The sequence below is a fragment of the Dipodomys spectabilis genome, unplaced genomic scaffold (assembly GCF_019054845.1).
Source record: "Dipodomys spectabilis isolate Male_0828 unplaced genomic scaffold, ASM1905484v1 ptg000783l, whole genome shotgun sequence".
In the NCBI taxonomy this organism is placed as follows: Eukaryota; Metazoa; Chordata; class Mammalia; order Rodentia; family Heteromyidae; genus Dipodomys; species Dipodomys spectabilis.
In genome coordinates this window covers 26764472-26784296 of record NW_024871460.1, presented here as the reverse complement: position 1 = coordinate 26784296, position 19825 = coordinate 26764472, and the positions used below count along the sequence as shown (strand labels likewise).

The following is a 19825-nucleotide window of genomic DNA, read 5'->3' as shown; positions in this document are numbered from 1 at the left end:
TCATTCCTTTCATTCTGGGGTGGTCATTTTTATTACTGCAAACACATGTTTGCAAAATGCGTATTATAGCAAATCTGCTATGGCTTGAGGGCTTTGCATACTTCCTCTCTTTCTTAGGCAGACATTGTCTTGGTACACTTTTGGTATCATGCAAAGGAAAACATAAAGAATAATCTTCTAAGTACTTTAAAATGTTTGGATGTGTGGATTTGTCATGACAGATCATCCCAATACTCTGAATTATCCTCAGATATGACAAACCATCAGGGGGCTATGCATTTGACAAAATTGCCTTGACATCTCAATTAGGAAGAGTTTGGATTTTTATCCTAGATTCTGAGTCATAGGTAAATATTAGAATTGACCCTGTTCTATTGCTACATGACACTGATAAGTTGGTCTCCTAAAAGAGTAAAAGTCTTGTAAGAAGAGTAAATTCTAAAATCAGAACTAGTTTTTCTCATCCGAAATGAGACTTGAGAAATACTCTGTCGACAAATAGACATGAAATTATGCAAACCATCTTACGTGTGTTCAAGAGAAGAAAAAGGTAAAAATCATGTGGAAGATAAGAATGTAGATTTATTTAAAACCTGAAAAAAATCATCTAAGTGATGTATCTTCCTAAGAATATAGAAGATACAGTTGAACATATTTTATATGGAGCTATTAGCATTGCACAGATAGCCACAGATATTTAAAGCCTGAATTATATTTCATAAAATATGTTATTAGTTTGCTAGGACTACTCTGTCAAATGCCACAGGTTGGGTGGCTCCAACAATAAAAGAATATCTCTTACAGTCTCAGAAGCCAGAAGTGCATAATTATGGTATTGGGAGCTTTTCCTTCTTCTGAGACTACTTGTAGGCTTGATATTTGCTCTCTTTGTTGTGTTCTCACATGATGTTTTTTTCTGTGCAGGTGCATATCTGTGCTCTAATCTCTTATAGGCAATCTCTTTTTATAAATCTTACTGAATTAAGGCTCACCTGTGTCATCTAACGTTCTGCCTTACTTACCTCTTTAAAGGTTGGCTTCCAAACATAGCTGCATTCTGAAACAGTGCTTCAGCATAGGAATTCAATATATGAATTTGGAAAGAAACACAATTCTACCTATAACAGTATCCCTCAGACATATTTAATCACAAACTACCTTTTCCACATTAAGGTCTTTCCATGATAATAAACTTCCTCTAAAATAATGTGTTTAATGGATGCAAACCATTACATGTATATATGCAACCAATTAAGTTGAAACACTTCTATTTTGCCTTCCTCTTTCAGTGGTATTAATGAACAATATCATCAACAATGAGATCTTTTAAACAATGCTTCAATGAGTAATTTTGTGTGATGACCCACCCTCCCCCCCCCCCCAAAAAAAAAGAAAGAACATAAAATGTGAAATTGTTAGGACCAGGTCAAAATTAATACAGCATTGATTAGATGAAGGAAGAAGCAAATTTAACTGGGCCCAACAAGTTCCAGGTAAACAGAGAAATATAGTTACAGACCCTGGGAATAGAACAAGACTGTGGTCTAACACTTACTGAAACTTGACCATTTGTTAATTAAGAATAGGGCCAAATGTTAAATTTCAAAGATAAAGGCTTCAGTAGAGAGTGAAGTGCAAGAGGATGCTGGGCTAGGCATCTGCATTTCTAAGGATGGCTTGTCTCACCTCCAAGATATTTGGGGGGCTAATCCATGCTTTCTACCACTTGGGGAGGTCCTGAGGGACCTGGAGCTGAGTAAACAGCTCCCATCTCCAGCCTAGGCACCAGGATATTGACTAGAAATTATCTAGGATCAGCCACCTTACTTTGCTTTGATGACTTATTGCCTTGGTTACTGGAATTGCAATCCCCATTTGTTCTGCTTTTGTAACTTTCTTGTCTGTTATGAAACTGCTGCTGACCACTTGTCAGTGGCCCCCTTATGGATCTTGCCTTTAAATACCCTGAGCTATTTGACTTCACTGCTGGTCTTCACTGTCTTGATATAGTGGAGGTCAGTCACCCTGGCTATTAAAAGATTCCTAGCCCAACTGACTGAGTGTTGGTGACTTCTTTCACTGATTGTGGGTTCGAGTCACACCGGGCCCAGGAAGTTGGGATACTTCATTTGTAATGTCTTTTCCCATGAGTCTAGTTATTTTCATACTTTAATCTGGAAATGGAACTACTAAGATAAACAAGAAACAGGTTTTAATATGGTTTGTCTGATGACCAAAAGATTGCAACAATTACACCCATATGGGTAGCATACAACAGTTCTCATTTCTTATCTGAAATTTCACCTTTATTATCAGCTAAAATCATTAATCATTTGCTTTTATTGCTTGAATTTGAATTTCTTTAATTTCTAGTACATTGCATTCTTTGTTCATAAGTTTATTCATCCTTCCTGTTTCTTTGTTGTTTTTCTGATCATTCTAATGTCTACATCTTCTATGATTTCCAATTTTATGTTTAATCCTTTTTCTATAATTTATTCTATTTTGTTTAAATTTGGATAAAATAGTGCATATTATATAATCTGTTTTTTGTAATAAAGCTGTTATATATTTGGGGGCTTTGATTTCTATTTTTCATGCATATAAGTAAATACATATACATATGTATATATTATATATATTTCTATATCTATATATATTTGTGTGTCGTAGTGGTATTTGAATGCAGGGGTGTGAGCTTTTCAGGCATATTCTTACCATTCTTTACATCCTTGTATTATATATTTTCAAGCATTTATTCTTGTGTGTTTCATATTAGATAAGAATTTTCTAACCACTGGGTTAATTTTCCTTACAAAATTATGTTTTATTTCCTTATGCCAAGTATTTATGGAGAAGAAGGATTGGATTGAAGTTCATTCTTTTCCCCTTGGCATTCAAATTAGAATTTCTTAAAATCTTGTTCTTTCATTTTTATGCTAGCTTTTTAGGTACTTTTGTAATTACCTACAGAGCCTATAAGTGGTGGAGCAAAAGGTTATTGACATTTATTTGAGTAAATATGTTTTCAGTTATAGAAATGGCTTTAATTTTATTCTTTTCTTAAACATTACTTGTAATCGATTCCACTTTTCTGTTAGGGGAGACTATTTCAAGTAACTAAGATCAAATATCTGATGTTAATATATTGTACAATATTCATAGTTGCAAGAAAATTCTTTGATGTTAACATAATTTTAGCTCCGCTTGATTTTTAAAGACAAATCATTCTATTGGTTTCTTTTTTGAAATATATTTTATTATCTTTTTTTTTGTTGGTCATGGGGCTTGAACTCTGGACCTGTCTGTTGTCCCCCAGCTCTTCAGCTCAAGGTGAGCACTCTGCCACTTGAGCTACAGCACCACTTCCAATTTCCTGGTGGTTTATTGGAGATAAGAGTTTCAAGGACTTTTCTGCCTGGGCTGGCTTTGAACCAAGATCCTCAGATCTCAGCCTCCTGAGTAGCTAGGATTACAGGCGTGAGCCATCAGTGCACAGCTGTTTTATTATCTTTAAGTAGTTGTACAAAGGAGTTGCCATTCAACAAACCAGTCTATGAATACAATGCATCTGGATAAATCCCACCCCTTTCAGGGAGGGGGATTGATACAATCTTTTGTTCATAGGCTATTAGCTATGTTCTGTAAATATAATCTTTAAGCAAAATATTCCGCCCGCTCCCCTCCCCACCCCCCCAGCTCATTGCTCTACCTCCTTCCAACCTATAGTTGGGCCAATTCCTGCTTCTCTCGTTTGGAAAAGGACTCCTTTGACCACTCAGCTACAAGTTAGAACACTTCAAGAATCCTTCCACAGCCACAGTGTTGTGCTTCACTCATTTATCACTTTAATTAGCAGTCCCTACTCTCACCACAAGGTCTATGACTACTAAGGCTGCATTCAATTTGTTTCCCATCATAGATCTAGCACTGCAGAATACTTGGCATAAACATGTGATGATAAACAAACAAACCAATGCTGAGCGACTGAGAACAGGGTAATATTTGACAGCAAGCCAAAAGCTGATATCAATTAGATACCTAACTTCACTGTGGGAGGGGCTTATATATGTGTTTAGGTCTAGCATCTGTGGAGGAGTGCTGGGGCCCAAAGATGGGGATCCTATAGACTCTGCTGCTCTGAAGGATGGAATCTGCATGTCATCTGTGAGAAACAGACGCTCTGACCCTGTAAGTGCCAGGAAAGATGCCTGAGGAATCATTCTCTTTACTAGTGTGTCTATGTAGGAAGACACAAACTCTGAGGTTAATGACAGCATCAAGGACAAAGCAATTCTGTACTTGCAGTTGAATATATAGCTTTGGCCTCCTTCAGCATTGCTCATCCTTGGCCTTCCTTTCTGTCAATACCAGACAAAAACACACTTTTATAGATCATTGTTAAGTTTATTTAGGGCCAGGTTTCCATACTGGATGTTATGAGTGACCCTAGATTCTGCTTTTTGTTCCTTTCACTCGCTCTGTAGATTTATGCGTATGTCTTCGAGAACATCAAGTCAGTCCGCCTGGAAGCTGTGCTCTTATCCTCGCTGAGCATTGTGGTCTTGGTGCTTGTCAAAGAGCTGAATGAGCAGTTTAAAAGGAAAATTAAAGTTGTTCTCCCTATCGATTTAGTTTTGGTAAGTATGAGATCAACTTTCTAACTAACTGCCATTGAGTCCTTGGCAGTTGTTGGGGTGATCTGCAGACGCTTACGGTATTGTCTGTATGAACCCACAGCCCCTCCTGTGACTCATTAAAGAAGGGCTAATTTGCGTGGCTATACATTAATGTAAGAACAGGAAACATTGTGAGTCAACAATTTAAAAAGGGAGGCAACACATGTTTTCAATTGATACAGGATTTTTCATGTGCTTTTGATTTTTTGTTAATATAAATAAGATGACAAAGCCTACAATCTCATAAGGAGACATTTCGAAGGGTAAGACTCAGGAGATCTCTGGCATAAGAAAGCAATGAAGTGCGATAGTACAACCCATTGATCTGACACCTAGACAGTGTACATAGAAATACTCTCAATTAAAAAATGACAATGAATGATTGGCATGTCTACTCATGTTTACTGACTTGATTTTACTTTAGTGAAAGGGTGCTCCTGGTTTTCATTAAACAGGACTGGCTCTTTAAAATAATTTTTTGTGTGTTTGTGCATGGAGAAGCCATATATTATATCATACTCCTAAGGCTTATGGCATCATGTATATGTATATGCTTATGTGTATATGTATGCATAAAAATTTAATAGTGTTTAATGGGGACTTAACAAAACATTACATTGAAAAACAAAAAAATTAACACAATCATGATCTACTAATGTACCATTTTACTGGATTTAGTTATTTTCTTAATGCTTTTTGGATTATGCATACGTACTATAAATGGTGTCTGAATGATTCTGTCTGTTGAAATATCCCTTTACAATGCTGGTATACTATAGGATTTTGTTAATTATTCAAGGTAGCACACTGGAAGCCGCCTCTGAAGGACGTGACTCCCAGAACTCATGGCACAAGTCCCCAGGCAGGCCTTAATACTATAGACAAACAAAGCAGGTCTGTTTTCTACCTTGACTGATACACCATGTATCTAAGTGACGACTTGACAGCCAGGTTGAATAGAGAATTATTCTGCTTCTTTGAGCAGTTGGAATGTTGCAGCCTAAGGAGACCCAACCTCTAGGCTTTCTTCTCTTCCCGCTCCAGGTGTTTCCCTCACAAGTAGATGCATGGGTAAACGTGGATACTCTGTCCCCAGGGTCCAAATGCCAAATATCCCCATACCACCAATGCAACCATCCTGTGCCTTTTCTTGGGCTACTCTGGAAGATGCTCAACAAGCAGCCTGAGAGCCATTTAAACAGGAAATGAGAACCCTAGACATGGAGCACATGGATTAGAAAGAGCAGCACAGATCTGACTTCCTGACCCTACAAAACTTCTGTGGTATGGGGAAGGTTGCAGTTGTAAATGGGCTAGATTGCAGTGCTCTGTAGCACTCGGTGCCTGTTCTGTGTCTTCTCACTCAGGTTCAAAGGCAGAGCTGGCCTTAAACACATACATGTAACAGACATAATGTTGAAGATGGTCCAATCACTCAATGGATAAAGAAAATTTAATTATGTTAAAGAAATACAGCAAGGAAGTAAGACAGTATCTGAAAGACTTAATTCAGTCACTTAGAAAAAAAATACTATTCTATCCTAATATTTATATAATTTTCACAGTATACCTGAATGGTTTTGTTATTTTTCTCTCTCGTTCTTTTACAAATCCTTGAGGACATTTTACTTTTTAAGGTCATGCAATGTTTTAGAAATGTCTGCAAGTTCAGAAATGCTCAGATAGGAAAGAAATTACAAAATGCTTTTATTGGCCATTAATTGTTAGATATTTTTTGTGTTGTTGGTATAGTTTGCTATAGTTTTCTTTGTGGGCATGCATACAGTAATTTTTTTGCTTTATGTAGATAATTAGTTTGTCTTTTAAACTATGGCAAATTGATATCCCGACCGTGTTAAAATTATCAGAGTGAAAAGATAATAAGAAAATAGGTTAAAAAATTAGGATGATGTAGTTGGTAAAACAGGGCTGAACTGCCTTTGGTTTGTGTTTTAAAGATGACTAGACTATGGGTATGGGCAGAGAACCTGTGACTTGCTTATAACCCTCACTAATAGCCTGGTAAGATTTCTGAGACTTCACAGAGGTCATTAAAAATTATAAAACAAAAGGGGAGGAGAAGAGAAGATGGTAAGCAAGATTAGAATAGTTGAATATGACACAACACATGTAACACAACAAATCCCTTTCCTTTGCACAAATAGTATGTACTAGTTTAAAATATTGGATCCAAACCAGGTCATGAACTAGCATGCTTCTACTTCAAGGAAGAGTCATTTTTCAAAATTCAAAAATCTTCAAAGGGGATGGAATCCCCTTTGGGAATAAGAATTCAATATCTCAACCTCTTGAGACATTGTTGTCATATGTATTGCTTTATAAAGCCTCCCTTTGGATTGTGAAAGACAAGTGTTTAGTTTGGACTGTGGGATCTGAACATACACATAAACACACTTACACACAATGTACAATTATATAATCCCGTATTCTGCATTTTGTTTCCCTTCAAAATTGGCCATAACTGTGTTGACATAAGGTATAATAATAGAAGAGCTATTATAATAATAGAAGAGCATCAAATTTTGAGATCATAAATTATATGCTTTCATTTTTATAAATATATTTTTCACAAGACAATATGTTGGAAAAGAACTTTACAAGTTGGGGGGGATGGAAGGGAGGGAAAGTTGGAGAAAAATGAGGGAGGGGGTAACAATGTTCGACAAGAAATGTACTCATTACCTTACGTATATAACTATAACCGCTTTGTACCCCACCTTGACAATTAAATTAAGTTAAAATAATTTTACATAGGAATTGCACAATTGTGTGTGGTACATTATTATGTGCAAATATTGTGTGAGATGTAGTAATCAGATGTGTCATGTCAAATATTTATAATTTCTTTGTATTGGGAACAGTACAAATCCTCTCTGCTAGCTATTTTCAAGTGTAATATTAATCTTTGTCAACCACGGTTATCTCACTGTGCTACAGAACACCAGAACTTATTCTTCTTATCTTACGGTACCTTTGTACATGTTAATCATCTTCTCTCTACCTCATCTTCCTGATTTTCAAGGCTTGTTTACTTATTTGAGACAGGGTCTTAATGTTGGTCTCAAACTCACGTTTCTCCTGCCTCAGCCACCTGAGTTAATGGGATTATAAGTGTGTACCCCCATGCTTGGCTTGCTTTTTTTAATGTTTTACTAATGAATAAAAATACATGTAATGACTACATTCCTCTTGTAATTATGAAGCATAGGATGTTTACTTTGAAATGGTTTTAAGGTACTTAAAAGGCTAGTAATATGTATCTTTTTTCCTTTCCTCAAATGGAACAATACAGATTATCGCTGCATCATTTGCTTGCTATTTTACCAATATGGAAAGCTCATATGGATTAGAAGTCATTGGTCATATTCCCAAAGGGTAATGTAGTTTTTCTTTTCATATATTATTTGTTGGCTAGGGGAGGGGTTGGTTGTTGAGTATGCATTTCATTTCTTTTTGTGCCTGTATGAGAAAATTCTAAGAAATTTCTTTTCTAGATGATAGAATAAAACTTTTTTAAAAAATTTATTTTATTATAAAGATGCTGTACAGAGGAGAATCAAACTTTTCTAGTAACTTTTGAGGCCATAAAAACAAAATGTTTTATATAACAGCACTCCAGGTAAAGAAATTCAGACAATATTTATAAAAATAGAATTTGGAGGGAAAAAAAATTCAAGGGAATTGCATTTGCAAATTAGAGTCATGCTATTGGAATGAGTTTCTCCCGCTCCTCCCCCCACCCATATTCTTGTGCCTATTTCTATTTTATTAAGATCATGGTGAAAGTAGAAACATTTGAACAGCAAGCACCCAGGCCTCAGCGGTGGAATTTAGTAGCAAGAGACGGGGAAGATATTGAGGAGCAAGTGTGCTTACTTTCTAGCCTACAGCCTTCCTCTAGACCTAAGGAGAAATTTAACAACAAAGAAAATGTACACACTAAAAGCACTGTTCGCTCTAAAAGATTGTTCCAAAATTAGACTGAAAAAAAGAAGGTATATTAGGGGGAAAAGGGTGGTTTTCTTTTTTATTATCTCTCTCTTTAATGAGCTGTGTGTACCAGACATCGATACACATAAAGATGGGAGAGCTATTGTTGTTGGGACCTCTATTTAAAAAAAAAATTTTAACCTCATTTGGTTTCTAATGACACTCAAATAGAGGAGCAGTAGACATTTCTCAAGGATTAAAAAAAACAACAACAAATATTAACACCCTCCCCCCACCCCCTCATCGTTACTAGCCTACGTTGGTCTGGGCTAAAGATTATTACCTGAATCAACTGGAATCTTCTAAAGGTGGCTCTGCTTCTCTGTCTTTCAAAGGCAACTTATCATTTTCTTTTCATGCCAATTGCTGTTACTATTAGACACATTCAATTTTCATGAAACAAAAGTTCTTTATACTTAGAAATCGTGGCGGTTTTATGTCTTAAGACCTGTGATCATACAAATCAATAGCTCATGAGGATACACTTCAATAAATGGGTAAAAAGTCATGCCATTCTTCCAATCTCTACTGATTTCCCTTATTTGAAATGACCTTTCTAGAAACACCCTTTTAAAGTATCATAAAAATGAGCAAGGGTTTGAAGAGATGAAGCTGAGACTGAACCTCAGCTGGTTCATTTTGTTTGTGACTTTAACTGATAATGTTTTCTTTCTCCCTAAAGTGGTTATAATGGTGCTTTGTTTGAGGGTTTTGAGGAGAATAAAGAAATAGCTAATAAGAAAAGCCCAGCATGCTATTTACATACAAATATTAAATCAATATGAACTCACTTCCCTTTTTCTTTTAGTTTGCCAGAGAGAATTTTGTTTTGATTTGTTTGTTTTGGTAAATCTCCCAAAGAATCATCAGGAATTCATAAATGAGGACACTCTGGCTTAAGTGGTTTTCAAAGGGCTACAAGACAATGGCTGGGTATTATTTGAAAAATATTTTGGTCATTTCCTTAAAATGGAGCTAAGTGTTGTCATGTATTTTACAATACTGAGTAGATGGAATCTTCCTACATATTTTTTTTCTTAACATGCGTAAACCTTAGTTAAGTGCACTATGAAAGGGTTGAATTAAAAATGTAATTAAGATAAAGAACTCAATGGCAATATTTAGGGATTAGCTCAAGAATCGCAGCCCACAGAAAACTAGTGTGCTCATAGCACTGCAGAATTCAAGGGAGGAAATGCATTCTCCAATGGCAGCCAAATAAATATTTGGAAAGGTTCGAATGAAAGAACATTTCCACATTTGCTTTTGTTTCTGATACAGGAAATTTCTTTCTTTCTTTCCTTCTTTCCTTTCTTTCTTTCCTTCCTTCTTTTCTCTCTCTCTCTCTCCTTCCTTCCTTCCTTCCTTTCTCTCTCTCTCTTTCCTTCCTTCCTTCCTTCCTTCCTTCCTTCCTTCCTTCCTTTCTCTCTCTCTCTTTCCTTCCTTCCTTCCTTCCTTCCTTCCTTCCTTCCTTCCTTCCTTCCTTCCTTCCTTCCTTTCTTTTTTTCTTTCTTTCTCAGAATTTCTGTGGTGTAACCTGAATTCCCTGAGCATAAATGCCAGTTGGATACAGGAGGCTGACCCTGTGGGTGTTTCTTATAATTTTGCTTTCCTGCTAAATAATGTTGAAAATAAAGGGCTTCTGAGGGCAAGACAGTTTGGTTTTCTTGTGGGTGTTTCACATAGCCTGTGTGGACCTCAGAGTCATGACCACAGCTGAGGGCTTTGCAGGCTGTCACAGAAGTTACCTGGAGGCTGGTGACTTCAGCACGGCTGTCTTTCTGCAGGATTCCTCCACCTCAAGCTCCCTCAATGGGCATCCTCTCTGCTGTGGTCACTGAAGCCTTTGGAGTGGCACTTGTGGGCTATGTGGCCTCCCTGGCTCTTGCTCAAGGATCTGCCAAGAAATTCAAATATTCCGTTGATGACAACCAGGTGCGGTATGCCTCTGTTGTAGCACTGTTCTGTGTGCAGTCAGATCCTGATAATAGACTGAACAAAATAGCTTTCCTACCTATGTGGCAGGAATGGATAGAACCCATTGGAAGAAAACTCTTGTTTCTCAAAGAAAGGTGAATAATCAGACATTCAGCCTCTATAAGTGCTTACATTTTAAGGGAGAAAGACACCCCTGATATTCTTTTGGTTTGTTTCTAGGACAGAATCCAAATATATTCATCATTGCAGGGTAAATATAAAAACTTATTTCAAAGCACAGTGCTAGCATTCCTTAGCGTTCTTAGTAAGACATCTAAGAATGTGAAGCATGAGTGCCTGCCTATCAACTAGTGCAGAATATACTTGTTACACATTATACTGCTTTACACTGAAAATTTATAATAGAGATCTGAATATATTTGATATATTTCAGTCTTGCTTTAAGCCCCATGATCCTACAGGGCTAGAGATCTGAGGAAAAGCAAGCATGTGCTGATAATGGATACCAAACTATCTGAGTAATCACCCCATTCTTTTTTTGGGGGGGAGGGGGTCAGGTCGTGGGGCCTGAATTCTGGGCCTGGGCGCTGTCCCTCAGCTCTTCAGCTCAAGGCTAGTGCTCTATCACTTGAGCCACAGCGCCATTTGCACCTTTTTTTCTTTTTGCTTATGTGGTGCTGAGGAATTGAACCCAGGACCTCCTGCATGCAAGGCAAGCGCTCTACCACTGAGCCACCTTCCCACCACCATCACCCCACTCTTGCTCACACTACCTGACCTTATTTGTCAGCATATATCGTTTTTCTTATCTGTAAAGAGTAGATTTTTCAGACTGGAGTGTAGCTCGGTTGCAAAATGCTTGCCTAGCTAGTGCATAAAAGAAAAAAAAGACTTGACTTATCCATTCTGTGGTGTATATTTAGGGTCCTATATGTACTAGATACTGACTTAGGTACAAAGGAAAAAAAAAGTGAGCAACATAGACCATACCTTTCCTCTACTTGAAAATTTATTGTCCCCACTGCCCCTGCCTCCCCCCCCCCCCCCCCGACAATATGATTAAAAGACTCATTTTTTTCAGCTATTCAGAAAACAGAGGAAGGAGAATTCTAGTAAGCCTTCACACCTGGGCAAAAGCAAGAGACCTCATAGAAAATAAGCTGAAAAGCACAAAGGACTGTGGATCATGTCCCAAGTGATAGAGTCTGCTCTGGCAAGTGCAAGGCCCTGAGTTCAATGTTCAATACTGCCAATAGCAATCATCATCACCATCACCATCATCTTCATCATCATCTCATTGTCATAGCTTACAAGGATGTACAGTTCCTACTGTATTTCTTCTCTGACATATCTCTATTATAATATTTTTTAGTGTAAAAACAATTTCACTAACAGGAAACTTTTTTTTTCACTACTCATATATATCTCCTCACTTTCCTTTGCAAGTTATGCTTCTGCCTTAGGACATTTGCATGTACTATTCCTTTGCCAGGAATTTTATTCTCTCAGATATCTCCGTATCTCTTTTATGCTTTCTCACATTGGCCTTCTTTGCCAACCTAAACTCTTCTGTTTGGTGGTGCTGGTGTTTGGACAAGGACCATGTACTTGCTATTTTAGCTTTCTACTACTTGAATAACATTCCAAGTCATTTTTCCTTTAGTTATATTTTGAATCATGTCTCATACTTTTGCCTGGTCTAGCCTAGACCACAGTCCTTCAATTTATTCCTTCTTTGTAGCTATGGTGTCAACCATGCACCAACATGCCAAGCTATGGATTGAAATGAGCTATGGATTGCTAACTTTGATCTCAGGCTGGCTTAGAACTGTGTTTTCCAATCTTTGCCTCTGTAGTTGTTGGGATTATTAGGAGTGAGCTAGCACCACAGGCTAAGCTCTTAAATTCTAGATTTTTCTATTCCCTCCTCTGGTTTATTTTCCATATTTATGTTGTTTATAGTCTTCATTGCTGGAGCAGAACCACATATCCTCTCTCTGATATGATCGTTTGTTTCTGGATGTCATGATGACAAAGAGAAGTGGATGGAAACTGATTGGATGTAGATGTCATCTGGGAAAGAGAGTCATGATAGAGTCCTGATTAATAGAGTCCTGATTAATTCTGAAGTTTTGACTTTAGTAATTGGGATGGCATATGAGGAAGAATTAGGGAGGATCTGGCAGAGATAGTACATATGTGTAACTCAAATTAGAAGGGTGATAAACCTATTAGACACCAAATCCAGATGTTAAGTAAAGAAAAAGAGTTGAATATATAAGTCTGAAGTTTCAAAAGGTGGTCTAAGCTGTTGATATAAATTTGGGCTCTGTCAACATGTATTTGAGAAGCTAGACATGCATATGCAAAGAGAAATGGTTCAATGATTGCAGTTGAGTGTGGTCAGAGAGGTAGTAAAAAACTAGAGAAGTCTGAGGTCATAGAAAGTAAGTAAAATAATCCTTACAATGGAAGAAATGTGTTGGGCATATGTTATTCTAGCTACACAAGAGGCAAAGGCAGGAAGATCAAGAATTGAAGGCCAAAGATCCAGGGGAGTTGCTCAAGTGGTAGAACATTGACTTAGCATGCAAAAGGTCCTGGATTCCATTCCCAGTACTGGAAAAAAAAAAAAAGGAAAAAAATGAGCACCTGTTTTAATGGGGTGTATGTGTGGAAGAGGTAACATTGATCAAGATGCTTTGTGCATATAAATTAACATATTAAATTGAAGTTTTTTATACACCTTTTTAGAACAATTTCATTTTTTATTGAGGGGTTACAGTTAAGTAACTGGTTACCCCATCCCTTATTTTTTCTCCCACTTTCCCTCCCCCTCAACGCCTCCCCCTCAGTTGTACAGGTCATTTCCAACATATTGTTTGTGAGTATCACTATTGCATTGGTTCCCCCTTGGTCCTTTGTCTCACCATTTTGTTGTAGTACAACTTCTTAGAGACAATAAAAAATGAAGAGAGAGAAGACATCAGAGAACTACTTAAATATTTATTTCTTTGTAGGGTAGTTATAAGAATCGAATGCCTCGAGCACTTTAGAACAGTTTCTGTCTCATTGCCAACACTCAGTACATGTGAGATCTTTTTTCATGAAAAAAAATGATAACTCACTACTAGTGAGAAATTAGAAGTCAATCACCTTACAAGTTACAGTTGGTTTGTAAAGTGGACAAGGTACAGTGGATTTGTAAAGGTTGGTTGTGATTTAGAAATGACCTGTCCTGCTCTGTTATTAATCCTGTAGGAATTGTTGGCGCATGGCCTGAGCAATGTGATTTCTTCATTCTGCTTCTGCATACCAAGTGCTGCTGCCATGGGAAGGACGGCTGGCCTGTACAGCACAGGATCAAAGACTCAGGTGACAAATGTCCCTTGTGTGAAAAGTGCATGTGTGAGCTCGCAGAATCATGAAAACATTTCCATCTCTTCCAGTAGTGCTGCACTGCTTCTAGAAAGTCATTCTGTCTCTGTTTCTGTCTCTTTCCCTCACTTCTTTCCCCCTCCTCTACTCCATTCCCTTCCTCCATTCTTCTTTCCCTTTCTCCTTTTCTCCTTCCTTCCTTCTCTCTCTCCATCTCCCCACTGCTTCTGAATGTTCTTCTGGAATCTGACTGATGCAGAGAACAAACACATTCTGTTCAAATGGCAGCTTTATTGTTCAGTAACCTTTGAGACCAATGCGCCCTCTAGTGGTAATTTGGATTTTTTCCCTTTGCGCTAAACAGTCAAGATGACAATTTTCTAGTTTGTGTACTTTCTTTTTTTTTTTTTCTTTTCGTTTTTTTTTTTTAATTTTTATTTTTTTATACTGTACAGAGGGGTTACAATTACATGGGCAAGATAATGCATACATTTCTTACCAAGCATTGCAGCCTCCTCCTTTGTTTACCCTTCACCTCCCTTCCCAGCCTCCCCCCTCCCCCCCACCCAATCCTTCCCCCCTCCCCTCGTGTACTTTCTTTACATAAAATTGACTCTATTATATGCAAAATAAGTCCCTGGCATGGAAATTCCTATGTATAGTGATGAATCAAGATAAAACTGTGGGATACAATGCCTGTGAATATTTTAGATTAAAGAAAGAATTGTTATATAATTCGAGGAAATTAAAATAATTTATTAGGAACCTGCCATAAAGTAGGATGTGGCAAGACTGTTTTCTAGTCTCGGTTGGTTCCTCTGCTGAGGGCTCTTGAGCAATTTTACTTGACATATGGTCAGAGAAGTTTGGACTAGAAACATCCCTGAGATGTTTCTACCCTGAATGTATTCCATCACTGGAGTTTCCTTAGGCATTGACCATACTTTTCTAATTACTAGTTTACTAACAAGGAAACCCCCTGATTAATTTTTGTGACTTTCAACATCAAATGTCTAAAATAAAGAAGGCCTTGAGAAGGTTTCTACTTATTTAAGAAAATCAGAGTTGGTCATAAATGTGTTTAATTAGGAGGCCAGGGAGAAAAGGATGTTCTTTTTTTCCTCTGTCCTAGAGACCACTTATTTGAATAATATAGCAGCAAAAATTCCCCTAAGAACTTTTAATTAATAGAGTCTTTTTCCTGCATAGTATTCTGTTTGCCACACTTTCAAAGAGATGAAAGAAATCTAATAAGACACAAGTTCAGGAAAATACAACTTAGGTCACAGGATATTTTCAAGATAGAATTATGTTGATTAGGATGATCATTAATATAATAATTCCTATTAAGATGCCCAAGAAGAAAATCTGATTTCAGCAGTGCTTTCCCATTGTTAGACGTTTAGACCCTTCACATTACCGGTATTAAGTTTATGTGGGTATCAGTGATAGCTGACATGGTTTGAAGAGAGCCAACAATTTAAAGCCTTGCTATAAATAGACTTTTTTGTAAAAAAAATGTTTCTTTTAAAAGTTATTTATTGTTATTGTAAAGGTGATGCACAGAAGGGTTACAGTTACATAAATAAGATAAAGAGTATGTTTCTTTGGGAACAATGTCACCCCTCCCTTATTTTCTCCCAGTTTTTCACCACCTACAAGTTGTAGAGTTCAAGTGTCCATGAGTACCACTGCTGTATTTGTTCAACCTTTGTGCCGCTATTTCTGTACCTTGCTTTGCCCTTCCAAAGACAGATAAATAAACAAACAAGACAAAAGGAAATGAAAGCAAAAACAGCAACAAAAATATTTCTTTTAAATGTGAAATAATTTTATAAAACTATCTCTACATTGGCTTAAGGACTGGACCTACACTTCAAAATTAACCTAGAAAACACATACAAAACACAAATGCATAACAAGATTAATGACCACCATTAAAGCATGTGTTAGCTACATTATATGTGTCAATGAATTTACCAACTGCTATGTTTATAACATTCTCACAGAAATACTGTAATGTAAAAATTCTGTGGAGTTATGTTTATAGGAGTAAGGGGTGTGTGTAGCACAGTGGTAGTGCATTTGGTTAGTGTGCACAAGACCCTGAGTTTGATCTCTAGCACTGTAGGCCAAACCAAACAAATAACAACAGAATATGTTTTTAACCTGCAACTGTGATCATTCTATTTCTTGCTTAAAACTTTGCACAGGGCTCAGAATTCAGATCGCTACATAGCTTATGAGGCTCTGAATGTTTGAAGCACAGTGTCTTTTGGACTCTTTTTCACATCATTGGTCACTTTTCTTTACACTGTCCTTCCTTGTCCCTGTGAACTCTGCTTTCCAGGGATCTGCCATCCTCTTCCCCTCTGAGCCAATTCCTCTCAGCCTTCACGTCTCACCATCTCCCCTGCCTCATGTGTGCCACTTTCCTTCAGAGTCCTGGGAACTGTTGGATAGTGTTCATTCCTGTGATCCTCTGACTCACATCTGCCTTCTATTATTGACCTAAATCTGGTAGAGAGCCTGACTCAGCCTGCCTTGCTTCACATCATCCACCATGTTTATCCCTGGAAAGGAACATTGGTGCCGATGCACTGTTATGAAAAGAATACGTGAGAAACGTAGTCAATGATTACAAAAGATCAGTATACATTTTGCTGTCATTGAAAGAGACAGATAAAACCAGGCAGCTTTTAATTGTCATTTAGTTCAGCACATTTAGAGTTGGGAAAATGTCATTTTTCCCACCAGTCCCATTTTAAAATTTTAGTATGTACACATAGCATAAAATTGACCACTTAGTGATTTTAAGTGTATAGTTCCATGGCAGTAAATATAATACCACTGTGCTTAAAGTTATTTGTTAGCATCTAGTAGTAGTACAAGAGAGTTTCATTTTGACATGCACACATAACCCTTGATCAGACTCAGCTCTTCCGTTACCCCTCTTCCTTCTTCTTTGTCCCCATCTTGCATTAGAGAAATGATAGGAGCTACTCACATTTAAATTACCTAGTAGTCACTTTTTTAAAAAGTAGAAGAAACGAAGGAAATTCACATGAATGCTGTCATTTAATTTATGAACAGACTCCTTCAGCATGGAATCTAACTTCAAAATGATTCCCAATATTTTTACATTCCCCCCCCCCCCCTTTGTGCTTCTATGGTGTAGATCTTACAACTGCAACCTGCGTTCATAAGGCTGATCCACAAGTCAAGTGCTCAGGAGCTACGTAAGATGATGTTACATAGTCAATTTAGGGTCATTTTCACATAAGTGAGTGTAATACCTCTCAAAGCTGTAGGAAATCCAACTGGAACATTGGAGCCTCAATGTGGGAAGATATAGATGATTTCGTAGCAAGTGCTGTGATCAAAGGCTCAGGCATACATTTGTCCTCCAATTGTGGAAAGCTATCTTTTGGTTGGCTCTTTTAGATGTGACATGCAAAGGCTGTATATAGGAAGATTTGGGACAAATAGCACAACTGAATGCTGCCCTCCATCCCTCCCTCTGCCCCTCCCTGAGTGGGAACGTGAACTGTGGGAGGGAGCTCAGTGTCCCCCTGCATGTTCCTCTTCACTTCCAACAGAGGAGACACCCTAGTTCTCCAGGGGGACTTCTGGAGTCACCCAAAGCCTGGAGGGATGCCAGAGAGGCAAAGCCACACTGAAAACAGCAGCTGGCGTGTGGTTCTACCACGTTGAGATTGCCTCTGGGCTCTGATTTGCCAAACTGGATTCCTTTATTCTTTCACAATTGGCTCATTGCTTGTAACTTCCTTAAAGCCTTCTTAATCGAGCCTTACATACCTAAGGCTTTATTTTTTTCTTTTCTGTTACCTCTCCTTTATTAGTGCAGTACTTTACACACACACACACACACACACACACACTCATTTATGTATATATCTCACCTACAATGTGTCCTTTGACAACTAGTTGAAAAGCAAACAACTGGAATCTCATATTTCCTCCTCACAACAACTCTCTCTCTCTCTCTCTCTCTGTGTGTGTGTGTACATTTGAGGAATGCTAATGCCTTCATAGTCATCTTTATAGTAATGAGCAACATGCATACACCTGTAAATGCTATACATATACACATACATATACATCCACAATCTGAGGGTGAAATAAGAAGAAGGTATAGATGATCTCATTAAATTCTTCTGTTTGTGCTCACACTGGTCCTGCCGCTTGAACTCAGAGTCTTCACACTGTCCCTTACCTGTTTCACTCAAGGCTGGAGTTCTGTCACTGAGTCACAGCCACACTTCTGGATTCTTACTGGTTCATTGGAAATAAGAATCTGACAGACTTTCCTGCCAAAGCTGGCTTTGAACCATGACCTTCAGATCTTAGTTTCCTTAATAGGTAGGATTTTAGGCATGAGCCACCAGTGCTCAGCTTTCATGAACTTATGAGGGATTGTCAGTGTGATTATTTATAATTCCAAAACCAAAGGTTATCTCTGGCACGATATGGAAAGAGATGAAGATTCGAATCCCACAGCAGTGGTTGATCTATAGATAGAGGCTGTGGACATAGAGCCATACTGATTATAATGGAACTCTAAATGGAACTGATTAGGAAGAAGTGAATTAGTAGTTTTCTTTGTTTACTGATATTTAAAAGGACCAGGCTAAATATTATTTAGAGTAAAGCTTAAGATTGCTGTTGTATTTTTAAATAGGCCTATCTAGTTGAGTTGTTATTTCAGTAATGGTTTTAGTGTATGGTAATATATGCAGGACCTTTATAATATATTTGGTTTTTACTTAAGAGTATAGCATCGGGGCTGGGAAGTTGGCTCAGTGGTAAAGCGCTTGCCTTGCATGCCTGAGGCCCTGGGTTCGATTCTCAGCACCACATAAGCAAAAAGCCAGAAGTGGCGCTGTGGCTCAAGCGCTAGAGCGCTAGCCTTGAGCTGAAGAGCTGAGGGACAGTGCCCAAACCCAGAGTTCAGGCCCCACGACGGGACCCAAAAAAAAAAAAAAAAAAAAAAAAAAAGAGTATAGCATCGGGAAATCTCTAGCTTGTGAGAAACAGAAAAGCCAACGATCTGGCTCACTGTACCCAGCTGTGGGCTGTGGTGTGCTTACATTCTCTTCATCACCAGCACTACAAATCTCAGCTCCCATTTCAAAGTCAGAGCCAACTTTGACCATTTACTATTGATGAATGATGCTTATCCTCCTCCAAGGAGAAAAGAAAGTGTTTTTGTTTTGTTTTTGGTGTGTGTATGTGTGTGTGTGTGTGTGTGTGTGTGTGTGTGTGTTCTGGTCCTGGGGCTTGAACCTGGATATTGTCCCTAAGCTTTTGTGCTCAAGCCTAACACTCTTCTATTTGAGCCAGAGCTCCAATTCCAGCATTTTTGGTGCTGAATTGGAGATAAGAGCCTCAGGGACTTTCTTGCTTTGACTGGCTTCAAACCGAGATCCTCAGATCTCAGCTTCCTATGTTGGTAGGTTTACAGGTACCTGGCTGGAAAAATTTTAATACTGTGAAACCAGACACGATAGTAAACAAATCTTTAGAAATTATTCAGTGTGTGTTTTGATGTAATTAAGATGTATCAACAGCACTGAAAAATATTTAAAACCTGGTTGTCACTTTAACTTTTTTCTGTTTCCATATCTTAGAGTTCCTTTTGATTAACGTCATTTTATATGGTCATATAGCTGTGGTCATATAGCTCAATATAGCGATTGAGCTATTGTGATCTTCTTCTAGGACTATCCTAGACATTATTACTAATTATCTTAATTATTACTGTAACTTTTTTAAAGGAGAGAATTGAGGAGAGACAG

The 19825-nt window shown here is 37.8% G+C and overlaps 1 protein-coding gene across 1 annotated transcript in view; it reads left to right on the top strand.

Annotated features, from left to right (window-relative positions):
- Slc26a7 (solute carrier family 26 member 7) overlaps positions 1 to 19825 on the top strand; it is a 113320-nt gene that overhangs the window by 60679 nt on the left and 32816 nt on the right. Inside the window, exons 6-9 of the mRNA XM_042673165.1 lie at positions 4488 to 4640; positions 7993 to 8075; positions 10478 to 10625; positions 13890 to 14003. Of these exons, the coding sequence (XP_042529099.1) occupies positions 4488 to 4640; positions 7993 to 8075; positions 10478 to 10625; positions 13890 to 14003 (498 nt within the window). The remainder of the gene's footprint in view (positions 1 to 4487; positions 4641 to 7992; positions 8076 to 10477; positions 10626 to 13889; positions 14004 to 19825) is intronic.